The following is a 20,602-nucleotide window of genomic DNA, read 5'->3' as shown; positions in this document are numbered from 1 at the left end:
CTGGTTTTGGAGTGAAGATATGGTGACATTTAAATAAAAATATGTGGATTTATTTTATTTGAGAAAGTTCAGGCATGTTAGCTTATCCTTTCTATGGGTGAGGAATCTCAGACATCCAGAAGCAGAGTGGGAGACCTCTCAGATCCCAAATAAATGTGTATAAGTGCTCTATTGTTAAGCAAATTACTTTCTTTCCCACTCTTGTTCAGGCATTGAAAATATTTTGAAGTTACACAAAACATTTTCAAATACAATCGCTTCCCACCTCATAAAGAGAATTATATTATAGTTGTCCACTGGAGATCTGGATCTCAGAAGAGATTTCTGTTTTATTTTCTTCTAGGTTGGGAACTTGTGGCTCTTCTGTGAAGTTGCTATAATTCTGATTTGGTTTCTGGGGATAACTTTGCAAATATTTGTAAGCCATTAAGAGGCCCTTTTATTGGGAGCTCTCTGGTGACCTGCTGGGAATGTGAAAAGCAAACTTAGCAGTTTGAATTGTCAATACTTTTTTTTAAACTTGTAGAACTATCTTAAAACCCATTTCAAGATCTGAAGGAGAAAAAGGTGAAATAGCAGGAAATAAACATGACTTTCGAAATTCCTTTACACATCATAAAGAAACATGAAAAACATCATAGACTTATTTGCAAATTACCTTTAGTGCTTGCTCTATTAAACTGAAATCACTCCCATATTCTTGTGATGTCTGCTGTTATCAGTCTGTTGCATAGCAGCTATATGGATGAACGTTGTCATGGGAAAGAATCCACATCTGTGTGCCCAAGAGAACAGCTGAGGTGGAAGAAAGTGTGGGACTCTGCAGACCCACAGAGTTGCAGGATCCTGTGGTCACATAAGCATGGAAATTTGGTCAGGGAGATGCTGACATTTTATTAGCTTGAAACATGTAACTCTGGCTTTTTACTGACTGACTTCTGCAGTTTAAGCACTGACAATAAACTGCCCGACCTGCATTTCATAGTGAACAGCCTAGTCAGGAACCCTGTAATAAGATGCAGAGTTTAGGCTAATGAGCTGAATAGAACAGATAAATCCAGCTCTTAGGGTCATTTGACAATGGGATTATTGTTACTCCTGAAAATGGGGCTTTGGGTGGGAAATGGGATTCATATTATTTATTGTCACTCAATATTTCAGGCTTTAAAAAAATCACTTTAATGAGAAGTTTTAGGAGATGAGAAGAGCCATGTGATTAGCATAGGCTGCAGAGAGTCAGTTATTTTATTTTTCTTATAATGATTATGTCTAGAAGGTCATGCACTTCACTGCATATATAAATTGGGGTGTTGACAGGCCAGACCGTTGTTCTCCATTCCAATGCCCTGGAATTCACCATCTCTCCATTTTAGAGTAAGCTCATTGACCCTGCAAAATATGCAAATACTCCTCCCAAATCATTTGTGTCTGGCAGACTTTTTTTTAATTTTCCCCACTAGTGCCATAGGCAGGCGAGGCAGGAGGAATCAAAGGGGACTCCATCTCAGCTGTCACTGATTCACTTCTGTATTTTTACATCATTGCAGTTACTCCAATACTTTGTTACTAGCAGCCACTTTTTTGGCCAGCAGTTTCCCCTTTGAGTGGAGTCCCAGGCATGAGGTGGCATTTATCAGCTGTGTGCCTTAGGTGGCGTTGCAGTGTCTTTTAAATTATATGTTAATGAAATTGAGTTTTCTCATTTTCTTGATTTCCAGACCTCCAGCCCTTTCCTCTCCTCTCTTTTAATCAGTACAGTTTGGAACAGACAGGGATATTCAGCCTGTTGGGAGAATGAGTGATAGCCCCAGCTTGGGGCTGGCTTCCAATAAGATGTAACATGATCATGGAACCACAGGGGTGGAAGAACCTCTTCCAGTCCATTTCCTGCCCTAGGGCAGTATTGGAGAAATTTGTCATCCTTGGCAAGAGATTGTGCAGTTGATTATTGATTATTTCAGCATTAGTATGGTATCATACACTTGTCTGTATTGAGGAGTCCTCTTATTTTTTCCAGACTTCCAACTTCCTACAGTTATGTTGAATTCTAGACTCATCTTCTAGCTTGCTTTCTTTCCATCTAACCAAAATAACTTCTGAATTTACACGTGCATGTATTCTCTCCTCTTATATAGGTCACTATGAAAGATGTTGCATTTTCAGTTTTGTTCTTAGTCAATTATATTTGCACTTGTTCTGCTTTCTGAAAAGTGAATGTTTCATTTGAGTATAAAGCTAATTTTGTTGACAGGCTGGATATCAAATCACTCAGCAAAGAGTTCCTATTGCAGTGAATGGAAGTCTGTCATACAATCTCTGCATAGACAGCAAGATGAGCCAGATGGTGACCAAAACTGTGAGGATTAAACAAATTCAGTTGGAGCAAGACAGTGGAAAAAGTCTCCATGATGACACAAGGAGCCAGACTCTCGTGGACTTGAATAGAGCTGGTAGGCTTGGATTATTTTCCAATTCTTCTCCTCCTTTCAGGGTAAGATGAGTCTTTAAAGGTAAATTGGTGACAGGAAACAGGCAAAAAATAATAACAGCTTTATGTCTCTCTCCTTGAAAAAATAATTCATAAAAATGACTGTTACACTTGAAACAGATGAATACTTGATTTTTTTAACGACCAGTAGACCTTTCCTATTTGCTGTTGGTTGATGGCAATTGGCAGTAGCGAGTTAAAAATCTCTTGGCTCCCGTTTGCTCAAAACTGTGTCATAGAGCCACTCAGCTATTTAAGCTCTTGCACTGTATGTGTTGTTAAAAAAGGTAAATTATAACAGACCTAGTGAATCAAGAGCAGCTGTTGGAATTTGTTGGTGCATGAGTCAGATATTTCTTTTAATTATTAGCTTTGAAAATATGTAGATTTTTCTCTTTTAACTTGGAAATTGTAAGTTGAGTGATCCAAATGAGCACACAACTTGGGCAGCAACCTGGTTGGTCTAGCCTAACTGGGACAAAATGCTCTGGTGTCCATTGAAGCCAAGAGCTGTGGCTATTTAGATTCCTTGAAAGCAAGGTCCTGAAGCGAAAAACTAGACTGTATCTGTTTACAGTTCTGCCTGTTCGAAGATGAGTTTAAGATAAATAAATTTGCATCTGGAACCCAACTGGCTTTAAATAAGAGTTCTTCCAGAGAAAGGCAGAAGAGGAGTGGGTCCTTCTGATCTGCATGTCATCAAAGGGTGGAGGGTTGTCTGCAGATTGTCTATTGCTTTAAAGAAATAGGAGGAAAAGTTTTTATAGAAATCTGCAGATAGGCCCATCATGACAGTTGCTAAATAATACATGGGTGGTTTTGTATTTTTATTATTTAAAATAGAAAAGGAAAAAGCCCAAGTTCTGTCATGTGTTTAGCCAGTTGCACTCTAATATGCCAAGATCAAAAGCTATTGTTGAAAATCTCCTGTCTCTTTCCCTGATAGGAGTTGGTCTCATGGAGGTTGTCATGGAGCCTGACATGTGCTGTGGGGAAGAAGCAGCTGCCGCAGTCAGAGAGCTTCAGCTCATTCTGCAAACACTTGGGAGCAGCCAGGCAGTCATGGCAGGTACTGAAGGGAGAAAGGCATGTTCCCTGGTCACCAGTAATTCTCTGCATTTGCAGGAGCTTTGCAGCTTCTGGTTATTTTGCTCTGCAGTTTCTTATAATGCACAGCCTTTTCTGGCTGTTGTTTTTACAATCCTCAGAGTCTGTCCTAATGTCTGCTGTGCTTCAAGTCTCTTACAGGCCTGCCTATGTCTGCAGAGCTTGGCTGTGTTAGATGTTATATTTCCTCCCTCAGTAATTTTACAGGGTAGAGCCAGACAGGAAGAAATGTGCCCAGGGTTCTTGTGGTGCTTCCTCCTGTCTCTCTCCATCTTGGCTTGCCACAGCATTGCAGCACAGAAGACCTGTAGTAAGGATTAGTAGTAGAGTATAGAAGGGACAAAAGGACAAAGCAGTGGGAGCATGGATCATCTTTTAAGTGTCAGGTCTCAGCTAGTCATAAAATTCATGTAGGCAGTAAATTTGTGCTGGTGTTGTGGATGAGGAGTAAACAGCAGCATGAACAGAAATGGGTGGTAGGGGTAATTTTAGCCAAGGTTACCTATCTTTCTGAGACCACTTCTTTGTGGAGGAAACCTTGCTTCTGGCACCAGCTCTTCTTTCTGTAATTTTAAGGTCCCAGTTTTCACAATAGGTGATGTGCAGAAGCATAGCCTGCATTCAGCCTCCTAACTGGTGATTCTGTCTCATTAATTGGAAAATTCAGGTCATGCCACTTTTCTTCAATCCTAATGTTACCAAAATTTACAACCAGCCCACAGTTACAGGTAGCATATAGTAGACACCTGCTTAAGAATTTAAAAGTGATTTCAGGCATTCATCCCCTCCACACATACCCACAATTAGCAGCTACTTATTAATGTTCACAGTGTAAGCAATATTTTTGCCTCTGACAGTTGGCCTCACCGTCTGGCAGCAAATTCAGTCCATTATCCAAGTGGATGTGTCCTGGAAAACTGAGTCAGAGTGGTTCATGCATCACACAATAAATGGGATCCAATAAGCATTGGCTACTGATGCACATTTAATTTAATGTGGCGGGAAATAATAACAGCTAGACATGATCTATTTCTCTGAATCTTTTCTCACACAAGTGTCCCACATGTCAAATAAGGCCCAGTTGTCAGTATTAAGCAGCCAGTTTGGATGCTTCTTCAAGGACCTTCGTGGGTGTACATATATACAATCATTTTTCACTGCTGAATTTGGCCCTAAGATTGCCATTGGAATTGAATTATGATGTCCTTTATCACAGGGAGATTTCTGACTTTATAGGACAATCCCGGTATTGGAAATACTTTTCTTCCAGGATAGTTAGCTATAAAAGTATTGGGGATTTTTTTTTCTTTCTAAGTGAAGGTTTTTGGGCTTTTGCATGTACAGTGAAGACAAGTGCCCAGTTTTAGCTGGTGTTATTTCATCACCAACAAACAGATGAAAAGATGATTTCATTGTAAAGTGAAGAAAAAGTAAGCTGAACTTAAAGAAAAGAGTTGGTTTTTTTTAAGAACATTTGCAGTCTGGGTCTCCTTTTGTTTATGCCTGATTAAGTTCATTGTCTGGTCACATTGACACCTACATCCAAGTAGAAACAGGTCACATCTCAAATGAAGCAAGGGTAGGACAAGACTATTCCTCTTTTGGAACAAGTGCAATTTTTACCCCAAAAAGGCAGCACATGCAAAACACTTCTCTTGAAAGAGATGTTGGGTCATTCCAGCATCTTTGTCTCATTTGCATGTCTGGCAAGACTCTGTGAAGACAGAGCAAATTAGTGTGCTGTCATCCAGCCTGCTTTTACAAATTGTACCAAGGCCTCAATGGTCAATTTAAATCTCTTGACCAGAATGGGTTCTGAAGCTGTAGCATCTTCACAGTTTTAACTCCGAGCCATTTTGCACTCTCATTTATAATGCTATTGTATCCAGTTAGTAGGATTTGTTTCTTTATATCTGTATTTGAAATAAAAAAGTGAATTAAAAAAAACAAAAAACCCCACAGGGATAGGCTACAGATATTCACTGTATAATATGGGAAAAATAATGTTTCTTAACATTCCAGAATATACTACAACCTCTTCTGTTTGCATATTTCCAGCAGTTGATAACTGTGGAAAGCCATTTCTTCTTGGAAGAGATGTCTTTAGAGGGACAATACTTACAAAGATACAATCACAATTTCCTTGTGGTTGAGTCATTAAAAATTTTTAAGGACCTTGGTCCATTTTGGACTGAGAGTGCAGGATGCTTTTATATAAAACTTTGTACAGTTTTTGGCAGCCAGGGACATTTCTGGGGAGAAGATTGCAATTTCCTGAGGGAGAGGAAGAAAATCACAAAAAATTCCACTGCTTCTCACATTTTGTCCTTGAGCTGTAAATTTCCAAGAACACCTTAGTAAATCTGTTCAGCATAACCTTAAGTTCTTGTGTTCTATGCTGGGGTAGGATATATCCATCAAATTGTAATTCCAAAAGGTTTTTTTGTGCTGCTTTGACAGGAATGGAAGCTCACAATCCACCACTTTTCTTGTCTAATTCTGCCCTTTATTTAAGAGCTGTGAATCAGAAGCTCTTTTCATTGTATGGCTTAGAGGATCTGTGCTGCACTGCACCATGCAGTTTTCTGAGAGGAATTATGAGCAATGATTTAAAACTATTTTGAATGATTCAAGGTAGTGCCTTGAGATGGAATCACAAACAGAAAGCTATGATGAAGTGGTTGTTACTCCTTTCTGAGCACAGAGAAGTCTGCTCTTAATGCTCTGCACATAATGTTAGTTTATTAATGCATGCCAAGGTTTTTAACTGTAGTGTACAGGGCAGAGTGTTCTGTTACTAAAATTTCCTTTTACAGAGGGTCAGCTGCGAGTGGATGCCAATGTTTCTGTGCATCGCCCTGGAGAGCCTTATGGAGTGAGGACTGAAGTGAAGAACATCAATAGCATACGATTTCTGGCAAAAGCAGTAGGTAAACGGTGATTGCTTCATTACAAGAGCATTGTAGATATTTTGTGTGGTCTGAGATGAAATATGTCAGTCTGCTGAGTGCAGTAATATGCCTTAAGAGCCCTGACAAGCTCCACCTGGGTGTCTCTTCCATGTGCCTTCCCTGTGGGTACAGGAGTCCCATTTAGGCTCAGGCAGGGCCTTCAGACTTTGCCTGAGTGGCTGTGTCACAGGTGTGCCAGTTTTCAGTTCTGTCCCCTGAAGGACCTTGGATCTGTTCTGTAGCCCTGTTCCCAGTCCTTAGCTCGTTCTGCTTCTCACTGAGCTCCCTGAATGGACCCTGGACTCAGCTCATCTGCTCACCTTGACTGACACTGTCAGAGGACTCTGTTAGTAGCACTTGCCCCTGCTCATGCTGTTCAGGCTGGTGGAACTGCATCAGACTCTGAGGGCATGGCCTGGGCTCTGGTCACCCTTCAGTCCTGGCTTATCCCTCTTTATGGAGCAGCCCCACTCTTGCTGCTCCCTGACAGAGTAAGTCTTAGTGTGGGATAATCTGGGAAGACCAGGCATGTTGGTCTGCAGGTTTTTTGCAGTAAAACCTCTGCCTGCAAGAAGAATGAAGCAGGTGGTTCAGTGCCTAGCCTGTGTAGTACTGAAATATGGTAGCAGTGGTTTTGTGTACTCCAATGGAGATGATTGCTTTCCACTGAATAGGGTATGTGATGTGTGTGAAGTTCAAATGCAGCTTGGGTATGAGCAAAAAAAGCTGCCAGTTACATCTCCAAACGAAAACTGAACTGGATGAATGCAAGGTCACCAGGAATGTATGGCTTGGCTGCAGTGCCTGGGAGAATATGGTTTCCATTTAATGGAAATGAAAGAAGGTAAGGAAAACACACAACAAAAGAAATAGTGCTGGAGAGACAGACAGTGACTGATAATTCTGCCTATAACTACTGCTGTTGATTTCATTAAGGCTAAAACAACAAACTCCTCCATTATTGTGTAGCAGTGAAAAATGAAATAGTGGAGTGCACTAAAGCTAATAGCGTAGTCTAACAAGCTTACTCTTTTTTCTTTTATTACTGTCAGACTATGAAATACAGAGGCAAATTGAAGAACTTGAAAATGGAGGGACAATTTTGAATGAAACAAGAGCCTTTGATTCCAAGCTTGGGTGAGTTTTTATTTTGGAGGAGCATAGGAACAGCTGCTTTAGAGTGCCCACATATACCACATGTACAGGAGATGTAATATAGTATTGCTCAACTTGTGTCTTCTAAAGCTAATGTTCACAAGTATAGTCTCCTCACAGGAAGTAATTTAAAGTGGAGACTTTCACAACAGATTGTGTGCTGCATCAAGCAGTGTCTGTGTGAAAATGACTGCCCTCTTACATGCACTTATTCTCTGAAATGGTTTTAAGAGGCTCTCGTAATCTTCATGAGGCAGAGGTTTTGGTTTGTGCTTTTGCCAGAAAACTAATTCTGTGGTGTACCTCTTACCACATCTTGTTTTATTTTTATTTTAGGTGCACAGTACCAATGAGAGACAAAGAAGGAAAACAGGACTATCGGTATTTTTTTTCAAAAACTTAACATTTTACAAACTGAGAATTGATTAAATTTCTGAAGTGTGGTCAATGGAATAAGGATGTAAAGTTGGTCAGTACAGTGAGTATGTATTGGAAGTTTACCTTCCTCTGGAAGGGGCAAAGACTTATCAAAACCAGTGCTAGTCTGAGCAGTTCAGATCTGGAATTGTGTATGCTTTCTGGTGAAACACCTATACCTTTCCCAAAGGCTAGGTTGGGAGTACTTGAGCTCAGAGTAGGAAAGTTGAAGGTTTACTGTGTGGCCAGTTTAAATGTATTCTTGAGAATGCCTGACATAAAACATCAGGATATCCTGAGTTCAGCATTGCTCCTGCTTTAAGTAAATACTGAGGGAAAATGGTTTTCAGATAGCAGGCCCTGCCTCTCCATGCTTAGCTTGTGATCACAGATCACAAACACTGTGAAAATCCTCACTGCTATTGAAAGGTGTCAGCATTCATGAGCAGGTTTCTACCTTGAAGTTCTTTGTAGACCTAATGAAAGTGTTACCTTGCTAAGTACTTTGCTTTCCATAGGTGTGAGATGACAGTCACTGAACCATAAAGTCACCCAAGAAGGATTTAGCTGTAGAGCTGAGGGGACAAGGCACAAATCCTGTTGGAACAAATTCTGAGGCAGAACTGCAAGGCAGCAGCACAGCAGCTTAGGGCCATCTTAGTGCTGATCCTCCTAGTAGTTCCCTAGTTTTGCATCCCAGAGATGTCTTCTTGTTACTCCCAGAGTTCACTTCCCAGCAGGAGAATAGTAGTTCTGCAGGAGAACTTTCAGAGCCTCTTAGCTTTGTCAGCTCTGTATTCTTCTTAGATCTGCATATATTCTACCACTGATCTTGCTACAGCAGAGCAGCAATTTTGAAAACATCCCACAGACTTCGAATTTAAATCTGCTTTTTAGATTATATTTTTGTAGAAATGCAGCAGTGACCATTTTGTGAATTCCTTCTTATGGCAGGGGCAGGCACGAGGCTTATCTAAAAGGATGGATTTGAGTAAATGCAAAAGAAAATTCATTCAAAGCTAGACAAAACTAATAAGTCTAAGATATTTCAAATAAAGACAATAAAGATTATTACTAGTACTAAAATTATGAACTGTATTAAACTGTGAACTATGTTTTTCAGGGTTTTTTGTAACTTAGTGCTGCACATTATACATTAAACTTCAAATCTATGTTTAGGCAGATTTTAAATAGAAGTTATGATATCTCAATGCCCTTTATTCTGGTGGGTTTGAACCCCTCATTTGATCATGTAAGAGTGAAGTTTCTGCTTCAATCACGGTTATTTGAGTAGTTTAAATTGGCCTTCTCTTTAAGGGAGTCTTTTGTTCTGTGATGGCATCCTGCTGAGCACAGTAACTTTGCTTTTAGCACAGCATGAGATTTCATCAAGATTTTTGAAGTTTGTCTGGAAAAGGTTGCAGCCTGCCCAGATCACTCCTGGCAGTTGCCTGACAATCTGAGTTCTTCCCTGCCAGTCCACTCCCATTTTTGTCCAGGTCTGCAATTCATGCTTGATGCCAAAAAGAGTGGGCTGTTTCCGTATCTTTTATTACTGGTGCTACTGGGCCTTTTTATTATTATTTTTGGTGCAGAAGTGTTTGAATTATCCCTTTTATGTTATGAACTCTCTGACAGTTGGTGGAAAATACCTGAAGAAAAAAAACTGGGGCTTTGCAACAGTTTGGGGCCTGATCTCTTTCTACCTATCAGTGATATACCAAGTCATTAATTTTTAATATTTTGCTTAGTTGACAGGGTGATACAGCTTTCAGGGAAGAATAAACTTGTGATATAAATATTACTCCTTCTTGTTTGTCTTCTGAGTGAAAATAATTGCAAAGGAGTTTTTCGTTTTTACTAGGTTCATGCCAGAGCCAAACCTTCCCCCACTGATTCTGTACGATACAAAATCTTTGCCAGCTAATATGAACCATCAGCAAGTGATAAATATTGATTGGATTCATGAGAGACTTCCTGACCTCCCCAGTGTGAAGAGAGAAAAGCTTGTTGAACAGTATGGGATTCTTCCTGAACACAGCTTCGCCTTATTGGTAGGTCTATTGATCAAGTACTAAAATAAGCTTAGAAACTTCAAAGTTGCACAGTTCTTGAAAAGATTTACAAATGTCATATTAACCAGCTGTCAGTCCTTATGAATATTTTTATTTGGAAGTGTCTCCAGTGCATACTTTTTACCATGGAGCCATACACATCAAGTGGTGGAGAAAATGAACCAGACACAGTGCGCCGAGAAGTGTTTCTCACGCAAAGCGCAGTCAAATAACTGTTACTTAATATTGATCTTGTCTGTCTGCACATTGGTGCAGCCATGACTGACTGCAGTGAATGTACAGCTTCTGGATACAGGCCTGTCTGCAAGTGCCTGCTCTTCAGCTTTGGGTCTGCTGCAAGGCTGGGCACGTTGACTGGATCTACTGCACATGAATCAAAATCCAAAGTCTGAGTCTTTTAGCTTCATCTGCTCATTGACCTACTTTCCAGATTCTTGGAAACCCCCCTAGATTTATTCTTAGGGAAATTACCAGTTGTTACACAGTACAGTATCAACTTAGACATCACAGTGCAGCCTACCAGGGATCGGCTCAGAAGAGGGGATGAGAAGGGAAGTGATGTGGCAAATACAGTTATAAATAAGGAAGTGACAGCAAAATCTCGTAACTCCCAAAATTATTCTAGAGGACTTTGAGCTTCTTAAATGCAAACTGTCATCTCTCTTTGTCAGTGGTAACTCTGGGGAGAGAGTTAGTATGCTCACCCTAGATTAGACATTTCACATACCCAGCTAAGCTAGGAGAATATCTTGCTTTGGTTACCACTGAGATTAGCAGAGACAGAAGGAAAAGGACTTTTTCTGAGTGAGATTCAGAGCAGAACCATAAGTACTTTAAATTGTCCTCTGGAGGAGTTCCTTTCCTCCATGAAATGAAGGGAGAGCAGTGCACATAGCTACCTCATACCCCTTCTTCGTTTGTCTGTAATGTAATACCCATGTACAGAGGCTGATTCTACGGGAAGAAAATAATTCTGTGTTCTAAGAAAGCTGTTGGAAAACTGCTTTTGTGGTGCTGTGCCATTTTAGTGAGTTGCAGACTGTTTAGTGGGCAGGTGAGTCATAAGTCTCATCAACGTCACAAGACTGCAGTCGTATTATTGAGAGGTGTCAGCAGTTCTTACCTTTCTGTTTCACTGTGTAAGCTGCAAAATGTGATTTTGCAGCCAGTATTCCTGTTCATGCATACATTTTTCCTCATTAACATATTTCCCACATATTACAATGAACATAGGAGTAGAAAGGGTAGGTAGGTCCTGCATCCTTTTTTTCTTTCTCCTTCTTCCTCTCTGTGGTGTGTTGACCCTGCCAGCTGCTAACCACCACAACTGCTTGCTCATTTTCCATGCCAGTAGTACAGGGAAGAGATTAGGAAAAGCAAAAGTAAGACTTGTAGTTTGAGAGAAGGATACTCAAGTGGAAGGAGTGGCGTAGGGAAACACCTAAAAATGATGCAAATACAATCACTCACCACTCCCACAAGTAGACTGATGTGCTGGCAGTCTGCAACCAATGACATGGACTACATCCCCCAAAATCCCCTTCCCTCAGTTTTCCTTGTTGAGCAGGGCACAGAATATAACCACTTTGTGTTAGCTGTTAGACTGTGTCCCTGCCAAACTTTGTGCCCATCCTCAGCCTGTTTGCTGTGGGGGATGGAGTGGAAGAAGGATGTACTGCTCAGCAGTGGCCAAAACACCTGTGTGTTGTTAGTGTTGCTGTGGTCACAAATCCAAAACACAGCTCCCTCTTTAGAACATAAACTCCATGGCAGCCACACCCAGGGCACCCACTCCTTTCACTTGGCATCAGCCCACCTTTTGTGCATATCAAGCTGCTGGTATGGGTGGCTTCTGTCATCCCTGCCAACTAGCCCTATATATTTGCCTCATCAGCTGCCCTTTCTTTCTGCTGTTCTCTGAAATTCCTTATTACCTTTTGCTTTCCCCCTTTTCTCTTCTCTTCCGTTTTGCAATGTGTAAGACAATTAATGAGCTCCAAGCTGAAATTTGGGATTCAGCTTGTAATAAGCTAATGCAGCCATTTGAATGCATGAAGTGAGCACGTTCTCCATTGTGGGTCTCCTTTTATTGTGCTTTAGAATGTCAGGCTGCACACTCCCCATAAAAGTTGCTTGCCTGTTCACTGGGAGACCAGTTAACCTTAATTCATGGGGAAGCGCCGTGTCTGTCGCCGTGTTCAGCTTGCATCAGAAGTTGCACAAGATTGCTGATAGGGCCAGATGCACTCGTCTAATGAGCATTCTTTCAGGTTAGAGCGCCCAGGAGTGCTCATTAAATAAATGGCAGTGGTAGAGGGATGGCTCTAAAATGCAAAGTCTGTTCTGCACCAACTTGTTAGAGAAAGCATTTTGTGCCAAAGTTACAATAAAACATAGGTACTCCAGCATGCAGGTTAGCTTCTGAGCTTGCTTCCAGAGCTTTGTTCTCTTACACAGTAGCTGTCTGTACGTACTGTGGTGTTGAGAAACTGAGATTCCTCCTCTGCCTAATCACAGCATGTTCTGAAATGGAAGGAGTGCCCTATTAATATCTTCGTATCTGAAATGCCTGAAGTGTAAACGGCTCCCAACTGTGGCAGTTTTATATAAATTGCAAAAATAAATGATGTTTCTGATTTTTCTTCACACAGAACTATTCTTATTCATAAGGGTATAATTCTTCGAGCCACATAGACTCCATGGTATTTGGGTACTCAATTTCTGCATGGAATTTCTACTTTGCTCTGTAAACTGGTAAGCTGGCAAATATATCAGTCAAGAAGGATCTCTGACAACTTTGCCAGTTATGGTATTTTCATCTTGTTATCTGTTGAGTAAAAAAACAAGATACATTGGCATAGACATTAATGTATTAATATGATGCTTTGTTTTCAAAATGCATACTGAGGTCCAGGGAGGTCCAACCCAACCAGAAAATACATCAATTGTCACAGTACAGCCTGAGAAAAAAAATGGTCTGATCACTTGCTTTCTCTTGTGAATTTCAAGTCTTCCTGTGCATCTACTGTTCCTCTGCTTACTCAGATAAAAGTGGCTGTTCCACTTGGGCTGATTGCCTTGGTGGAACAATCACGCTGGTGCTTCCTTCAAACTATCAAAAGTGGTTTGTTACAGAAGTTGGTTTGACCATTTTGTTTTATGCCATGCCATTCTCATACATGTTGGTGTGCAGGTGAACTTATGCTTATTTTTAGAACTGAAATCATTTTATAAGAAGCTTTAGGAAAACGTTTGAACTTTCTTTGACTGCTCTGCTTGTCTCTTAGATGTTCTGGGGTTTTTTTCCCCTGACAATCTTGTACATTTTTGCAGCAGTTGTTTTCTCACAGTTGGTTATTGTAGGAACCGTGATGGTGAAAATGGGAATAACAAAGCAGCAAATGACATTTTATTTGTGAACATTGAAGTAGTTTTCTTCTTTAGTTCTTTGGGAAACATTACTGGTCTTTAAAAGAATAAGTTTGCATTGCAGTCCCAATGTCCCCAAAGATTGTACCCATGGTATTCTGTAAAACAAAGTATTGTTTTAAACTTGTTGAAATCACCCCACCACTAGGGTTTTTTACATCTCAGTGCTATGAAATAATCATTTTAAACCAGGATTAAGAAAGAAATTTGCATCTGAGTGAAATATTGGTATATCTGGTTTCATGCCAGTGAGACTCGCATGAACAAATTACAGCATATTTGGTGTGTAATGGGAGCACTGAGTGGCCTGGATCACAAACATGGTGCTGCTACTCCAGGTTTCTGGTTTTCTTTCTGTGAAGTTCAGAACAGAGTATTCAGAATGAAGAGAGAACAGGCAGTCAGCATTCCTGTAATCCAGCATGTTGGAGCATGCTGTGGTTTTCAGCTCAGATCTGCCGCAAGGGACAAGTCTGTGAGTCTGTTGGTAGTTGGAGTGAATTTGGCAGGAAGAAAGTTTACCAAAATGTAAACCAAATTAAAGTCAAGTAGAGCAGTATCTAGAAATTGAAGCTAATCAAGTTATGCCTACATTTTTTTGAATATGACAAGAAAATAAGGAAAATGTTTCATTTCTGTCAGTCATTCTGATGTTTTGACATTCTGCCTTACTCATTTAAGTCTAGCATTACTGGGTTTTCCTTCTCTTTGGCTACAGAAAATGACAGTCACTTTAAAAAACCCAAAATGAATTGCAAGGGAATTTTGGGGAATGTGTCTGGTTATGTGTGCACAAGTAGTGAGTATGGGGTTCAGAGACTTGGTAGCGTATGTAAGTCTGTCTCCCTGAGTTTTCCTGGGCTGTTCTGCACTTGCTGCCTGGAAATCATCTGATTAAAATGCAAAGGCTGCGTATGTTTGTCCTTGATATTTTAAAGGTCTGGCAGCAGGATCAGAACTGCAACTCCAGCCAGGCTGTAAGTATCCAGAAATCTGGATGTGCTCACTGCTGGGGATACACTCTGTAGGCTATACGTGGTGGAAGTGCTGGACATGCTGTGTCTGAGCAGTGTGGCTGCATTCAGACATGTGGCATCTGCAGACATTGTTTGCCTGTGCATAATGTTGTAGCTAGACCTAGTCTGCCTGGAGTGTCTGTAAAACCTTCTGCAGCATGTGTGAAGAAACCAGCATTCAGGAATGCTCACTTTTTCCTACCTAGGTTGGATGGTTATTTCTGTGTAAAGGAACCCACTGTTTAAATAATGAGTGCTTGTTTGTGCTATTGAATCCTGAGGTGAATTAGAAAGAGTACAGTACTTGGCAATGCATCATTCTAGGAATTCTGCTTAAGACACACAGCGTTTTCAATCAAGTTTACTCTACTTTGGTAATCATGTCATTCCTTTACTGTAGTTTTTAAGCCAAATTTGTTCCTTCAGTCTATTTGGCCTAGTTTTGCATAATTTGATTAGAGTAACTGCTAGTTAAATTAGTAAGAAGGCTAGAGAAGAAGAGAATTATGTCTGTGTGTGTTAGATGGATAACTAGTGGGAGTTACAAGGTTTAGCTTGGTTCACAAAAAACCTCAGAGGTTTTCTAGGCTGAGTACTTGGTGTCTTTGGTCATGGTCTCAAGGTGAAGGGGATGGGTCTGATTTTTGTCACACCAGTGTTACAGCACATCAGACATCAATCGAAGGACATTTTGTTCTGTTTCACAGAACAGAGATCAGTAGTCTTCTCAAAAGCTATACATCATTACCAATAAAAAATGTGGTATCCAGAGCTTTTGGAAGTTTGTATTGTCAAAATTTGGAGGAGGAAAGTGTAAAATTCTGTATTGCTATGGCAGTAAATGGCCTTTAAAAACAAGGGCAAAGGAGACTGCTTTGATGGGATGTGAATGGAGAGCTCAGGCTTTGTTTCTTGGCTACCCTGCACTCTTTGCTCATAACTGTTCATACTGCTGTCAGTATGTGCTTGGGAAATGGTTTTGCTGTGATGAGTGTATACTTAGAATAGCTCCTTGTCTATCTCTAAACTGTTACCTCCTGAATTCTGAGAGAGGTGGCTTGTTCTCCTCTGTGTTTATGCCACATACAGCAGAAGTCCAGTGGCATGCTGGATTTGGATTCCTCCTTGAAAAGGTAGGAGCTGCCACTTCATACCTCTTCAGCCTTCAGTAAACCTCATGAGTTCTGTGCTGCATTTAAAGGTTCATGAATGCCTTGATGACAAACACCACAGCATTCAACAGACTGTGCAGTATCTGTTCTTCTAAAAACAATCTCAGATTTCACTTAGGCTATAAATTGAATCCCTTACTGTCATATCTTCTGAGCATTTAGTGTGCTGTATGAAAGCTTACCATAGCTTCTCTGAAAAAACTGGAAAAATAAAACCCTGCCTCTTACAGATGACCTTTCTGTATCATTGAAGGGTAAATGCAAGCTAAACTTATTCTTTCAATCCAAAATAAACAGAATTGATTGCAAGATCAAGAGTGAAGTATCTGTAGACAGTTTCAGAAAAAGTCTCTTCTTGGTAAAAGGTAGCATGACGGCCTGTGACATGGCAGCATTGTATTTTCTAGCATTATACATACTTAAAACAAGTGCAAAGATGAGAAAGCTTCTCTCCAAATGCTGATTTTAGGGAGGCATTAAGAGAAAAATGATAGCTCACTTGTTGGAAGTTCCACTGAAACAGGCAGGCTGACAGATCAGCTGTATGTTTCTGTTCTAGGCATAAGATTGCTTGCTGTTATATTAATAAAATTACTTCAAAGTCTTGTGACTTTAGAGTGAATTCACAACCAAAGTTTACTTGAGGACTGAGCATTTATCTACTGGGTGTAATTGTATCATTAATTGTAACCTGTAACCTTTGTCACCTGCTCCAGGTGACGCTGCCTTGGCAGAGGGGTGGGACTGGATGATCTCCAGAGGTCCCTTCCAACCCTAACGATTCTGTGATTCTGTAATCATGTTTGCACTCCAGTATCCCTTTGATAAATTTAATTTCTCTTAAACAGAATGAAGACGGATTAGCAGAATTCTTTGAAAGTGTGGTACAACAGACCCAAATGAAGCCAACGAAGGTGATCGGCTGGATTCTAAATCACCTGCTCAGTTACTTGAAACAATATTCCCTTACAGTAAAGGAAAGGTCAGTCTTCTTCATTGCTACAGTGGTGAGACAAAGTGATCCTTTTCTCATGGATGGTACTGTGTCATTCTGTTGCTCGCTCTGCTTTAGTTGCTACCTGTGAAGTTTGTTACAACAGGCAGTCCTGCACAGGCCTTGGCTCTGTCCTGGAGAATGGAGTGAGACAAATACGTGGCAGAGAAGAGGATCAGGTAGTTAAAGAGTAGCAATCAGTCTTTAGAGTATGATGATGGAAAGGCAGAGTCAGGCCATTAGTACCAAAGATGAGGAAAAATAGCTTGTCATACTAAATAGTGTGATCTTTAGGCAAGCAGAAGTAGCATAAATACATTGCCTTATTTGCTGAGGTAACTTCTGCCCTCTTTTTCCCTAGCCCAGTCAGTTCTTTTCTCCTGGCTGACCTTTTGAACCTTCTGGAAAAAAAGGAAATTTCTTCTACAGCAGCAAAGCAGGTAAGTACCTTTTTGATTTTGCTGTACTCTGAATCTGTGTCTGCTTACTTCAGTGGTGTAGCAATTTTGCCATCATTGTGTACCAGTACAATGGTTGCTTTATTTAGAGTGTTGATAAAGGATAAATTCTGTATCTATACTGTGTACATAGATGCAAATGTCTTATGTGTGTATATAATCTTAGAGATGTATCTCCATATTCAGTGTTAGAAGGGGGCAGAAGCTAAACAGTAGACTTAAACAATGTGAACTGAACTCAAATCCTGCTTCTGAGCAGAGCAGACAGTAGATCTCAATTTCACAATTCCAGTCAGACCTGCATGAAAGGTCAGTGGGAGCTAATCCACAGCTTGTGGTTAAGATGAGAGTATCAGTTACTGGATACTGAGGGACAGTAAGGTGTGCGTTCCCAAGCATTAGCTCGTGGGAAAGGATAGAATTCATCCAAGTGTAGTCACAAAAAGAGGTCTGATTTGGTGTACCTGAGTCAAAAGTGAGAGAGGTCTGGCCTTTTATCCTTGCTTCTTTGGGCAAGTGCTATCATGAAGCTCTCAAGTAAAGCTGGTATTGTTTTAAATATGATCTTGCTTAGGACAGTCTGAAAAATCAGCTCTTGATGATTTATATCTAAAATTGTGAACTGGTTATGATGGGAATGGTACTGCTGTGTCTGTAGACAAAATTTAGAGGGGTTTTTGTGATGAGGAATAACCAGTCATTCACCTTAAGTTGTTGCAAGCTCATTTATATGGAATGGTTTGTCTTTTCAAATTAATTATTATATTCTAGATAAGTGCATTAGGTGATTGTTTCAGTGTTTATCAGTGAAACTGTTAATGAACTGTGAATTTACTTTCTGGTTTGTTTTCTTTTTTCGAGATTCTTGTGGTTCTTAATTAAGTTGGTCTGTTTCTGTGGATAGCCAACTGCATAAGACAGGCATCATAAATAGGGATTTAAGTGCCTGGCTGCAGGCATGTGTGTTTGGAAATTTTGCATTGGAAAGTAAAAGCTTCAAAAAGGAGATAAAGTATTAATAGGAAAAGCACTGGAATGCAGAGCAGTTCTGTGCCTGCGGGGTTGTGGCACACCCATCAGTTTGGTATCTGCTTTGAAAGGGAAGCTTCAGAACTCCAGTCAAGTCTCTTCCTTGTGGAGGTAGGGAGAGGGTACTAATGCTCTTCTATGAGGTTTTCTGCTTTGTGATATATTTGTGTGCCAGACACTTCTGACTGGTTGTGAAATGTCAAGGATTTCAGAAATGCATTTGTTGTTTAATTACCAACTCCTTGTAATCTGCATGTTGTCCTCAGCATTCTGAAATTGGACCCAGAAATGGCCGTGCTGTTTGCCATCACCGAGTGATGATGCTATCAAACTGCAGAAAGCTTGCCACATTTAGAAAAGTATTTAGGTTGCCTGGATGTCAGAAGAGTAACAAATGTTTATAACAATTCTCAGCAGTAGGCAGAGACGTTGCATGGCCCGAGGGCAGAAAGGGCTATATATACACACCAGCAGATGAATGGCAGCACTCGGGGCGGGGAGCATGATCTGCAGTGGCAGACACAGATCCAATGGGAAGGGATGAAGGGTTCGATGGGGTGAGCACACAGACATGTGTACACATACGTGCTCACTGCAGGAAGCTGTTAACCACTTAAATTTTTTAAGAGCTTCTGTGTTCAGGCTCTGCTGTCTAAGGCAGTAAAACAGGCAGATAAAAGCTGTGAGCGCCGGCTGCACACACACAGCTTCGTGTGGTGGGATGCAGTGCCAAGCAAAGGGCACCGTGTGCTCACATAATTACCATGTAGGTAATTACAGAGCTCATGCCCAACTTGCCATCAAACATAGCATCCCACTCCAGAGGTCTCTGAAGCAGTTCAGGCTGGCGTGCCTGTGCAAAGCAGGGAGCAGCTTCCAGCTCTGCTGGCGTGCAGGGCTGTGGGGTGAGTGTGTCCTGCCTCGGATGGACACATGCTGCAATGGCCCAGCCCAGAGGCACCACTTTGGAACCCACAGTGGGAGGTGTCCGTGCTGCTGACAGGGCTGAAACCAGTCCCATGGGGATGTGCCTGCCAGGGGGCCTTGCTCCTCAGTTGCCAAGCTGGCAGCAGATCCACATCTGGCATAAGGGACCTTCTGTGGCTTATGGACTTACAGCGTTGTGGGAGGAGGCTGGTTCCTGGGCCAGGGAAGTGGGAACTTGCCCCTGCTGCTGAGAGCCATGCTGGAGCAACTCTGTGTGGACACCCTTGTCATTATTCATGGGGGATCCATGCCCAGCAGGCCATGGAGCAGAGCAGAGCCCGGGCTTTGCTGGCTTCTGCAGTTGCATAGCTCACCCACATGGGAGTAACTTCAACAGACCCGCTTGGCAGCCCGACTTTAAAGCAGCTAGCAGGAAAATGAGTACAGTACACAAATCTAAACAGAACGATCTGCTTCGAAAATTACAACTACACCATCTGGAGGGCTGGACCTAGCCTGCCCCTCACTTCTCTGAGAGGCTGAGGGACACCTGCCAGACATGGAGGCTTCCGTCACTGGAAAGGAAAGGTGCCTGCAGGACTTGCTGGAGTGGTGCTGCCTGCTGCTTTCCTCCCACCCTTGGCAGCAAATCACTGCAGATAGGGTTTCCAGTTGGAGCATTCTTAGGCACAGCAGTCAGCTGGCACGGTCACCAGTTGCAAAATGTTTGATATGATGCCCATGGCAGCCAGACGTGTAAGTCCTGATTAATTCATCTTGACCAATGTTGCTATGCCTGCATAGATGGAGACCATGGAACAATATTAAAATCTAATCACACTGAGGCAAGAATCAATTGTAGAAGCTACTGAGATTCAGTAATGGAAATGAGGCCTGAGATTCACGTTTTGGCTCTGGAGACTTCATAATTTGATCCTCCTGTGCTGGTGCAGGCAGTTTGTGTAAATGAGTTGAAATCATTTTTAAACTGCTTTCTTTAGATTTGTATTCCTTGCCAAGTGCAGAAACACATTTTTTTAAAAGTGCATCTTTGACAGGTCTTGGCCACATCTCTTTCTGCTTTCCTACATACCTGTAAACAAGCAAGGGCCTTGATAACATTGTTGCTCTACTAACTAAGTGGAGATGCTTGTTTCCAAATGGAAAAGTACACATGATGCAGCTGTCACAGGGAAAATCTGGTGCCTTCAAGGTTTCTAATGGGCAAGCTTTCCTCAGTGCCAGGAAATACTTGGCACAGGCATAACAGGGAATCAGAGCTGGATCTCTGACTGTCAAGCTGTCCTGCCCCTGATCTAAGTCAGCCTGATGCACGAGTTGCTGCTGGGTAACTCTGCAATGGTTGGCTGTGTAGATTTTGTTT

General features: G+C 41.3%; 1 protein-coding gene across 1 annotated transcript in view; it reads left to right on the top strand.

Moving 5' to 3' along the window:
* Positions 1-20,602, top strand: part of GATB (glutamyl-tRNA amidotransferase subunit B) — a 43,061-nt gene that overhangs the window by 17,674 nt on the left and 4,785 nt on the right. The window contains exons 4-11 of the mRNA XM_085058504.1: positions 2,252-2,450; positions 3,435-3,557; positions 6,412-6,525; positions 7,599-7,683; positions 8,038-8,082; positions 9,983-10,172; positions 16,659-16,792; positions 17,166-17,244. Of these exons, the coding sequence (XP_084914630.1) occupies positions 2,252-2,450; positions 3,435-3,557; positions 6,412-6,525; positions 7,599-7,683; positions 8,038-8,082; positions 9,983-10,172; positions 16,659-16,792; positions 17,166-17,244 (969 nt within the window). The remainder of the gene's footprint in view (positions 1-2,251; positions 2,451-3,434; positions 3,558-6,411; positions 6,526-7,598; positions 7,684-8,037; positions 8,083-9,982; positions 10,173-16,658; positions 16,793-17,165; positions 17,245-20,602) is intronic.

Source organism: Lichenostomus cassidix, chromosome 4 (assembly GCF_008360975.1).
Source record: "Lichenostomus cassidix isolate B80296 chromosome 4, HeHo_3.0, whole genome shotgun sequence".
NCBI classification, from domain to species: domain Eukaryota; kingdom Metazoa; phylum Chordata; class Aves; order Passeriformes; family Meliphagidae; genus Lichenostomus; species Lichenostomus cassidix.
The sequence above is the reverse complement of the archived record's forward strand: the minus strand, read 5'-3'. Positions and strand labels throughout refer to the sequence as shown.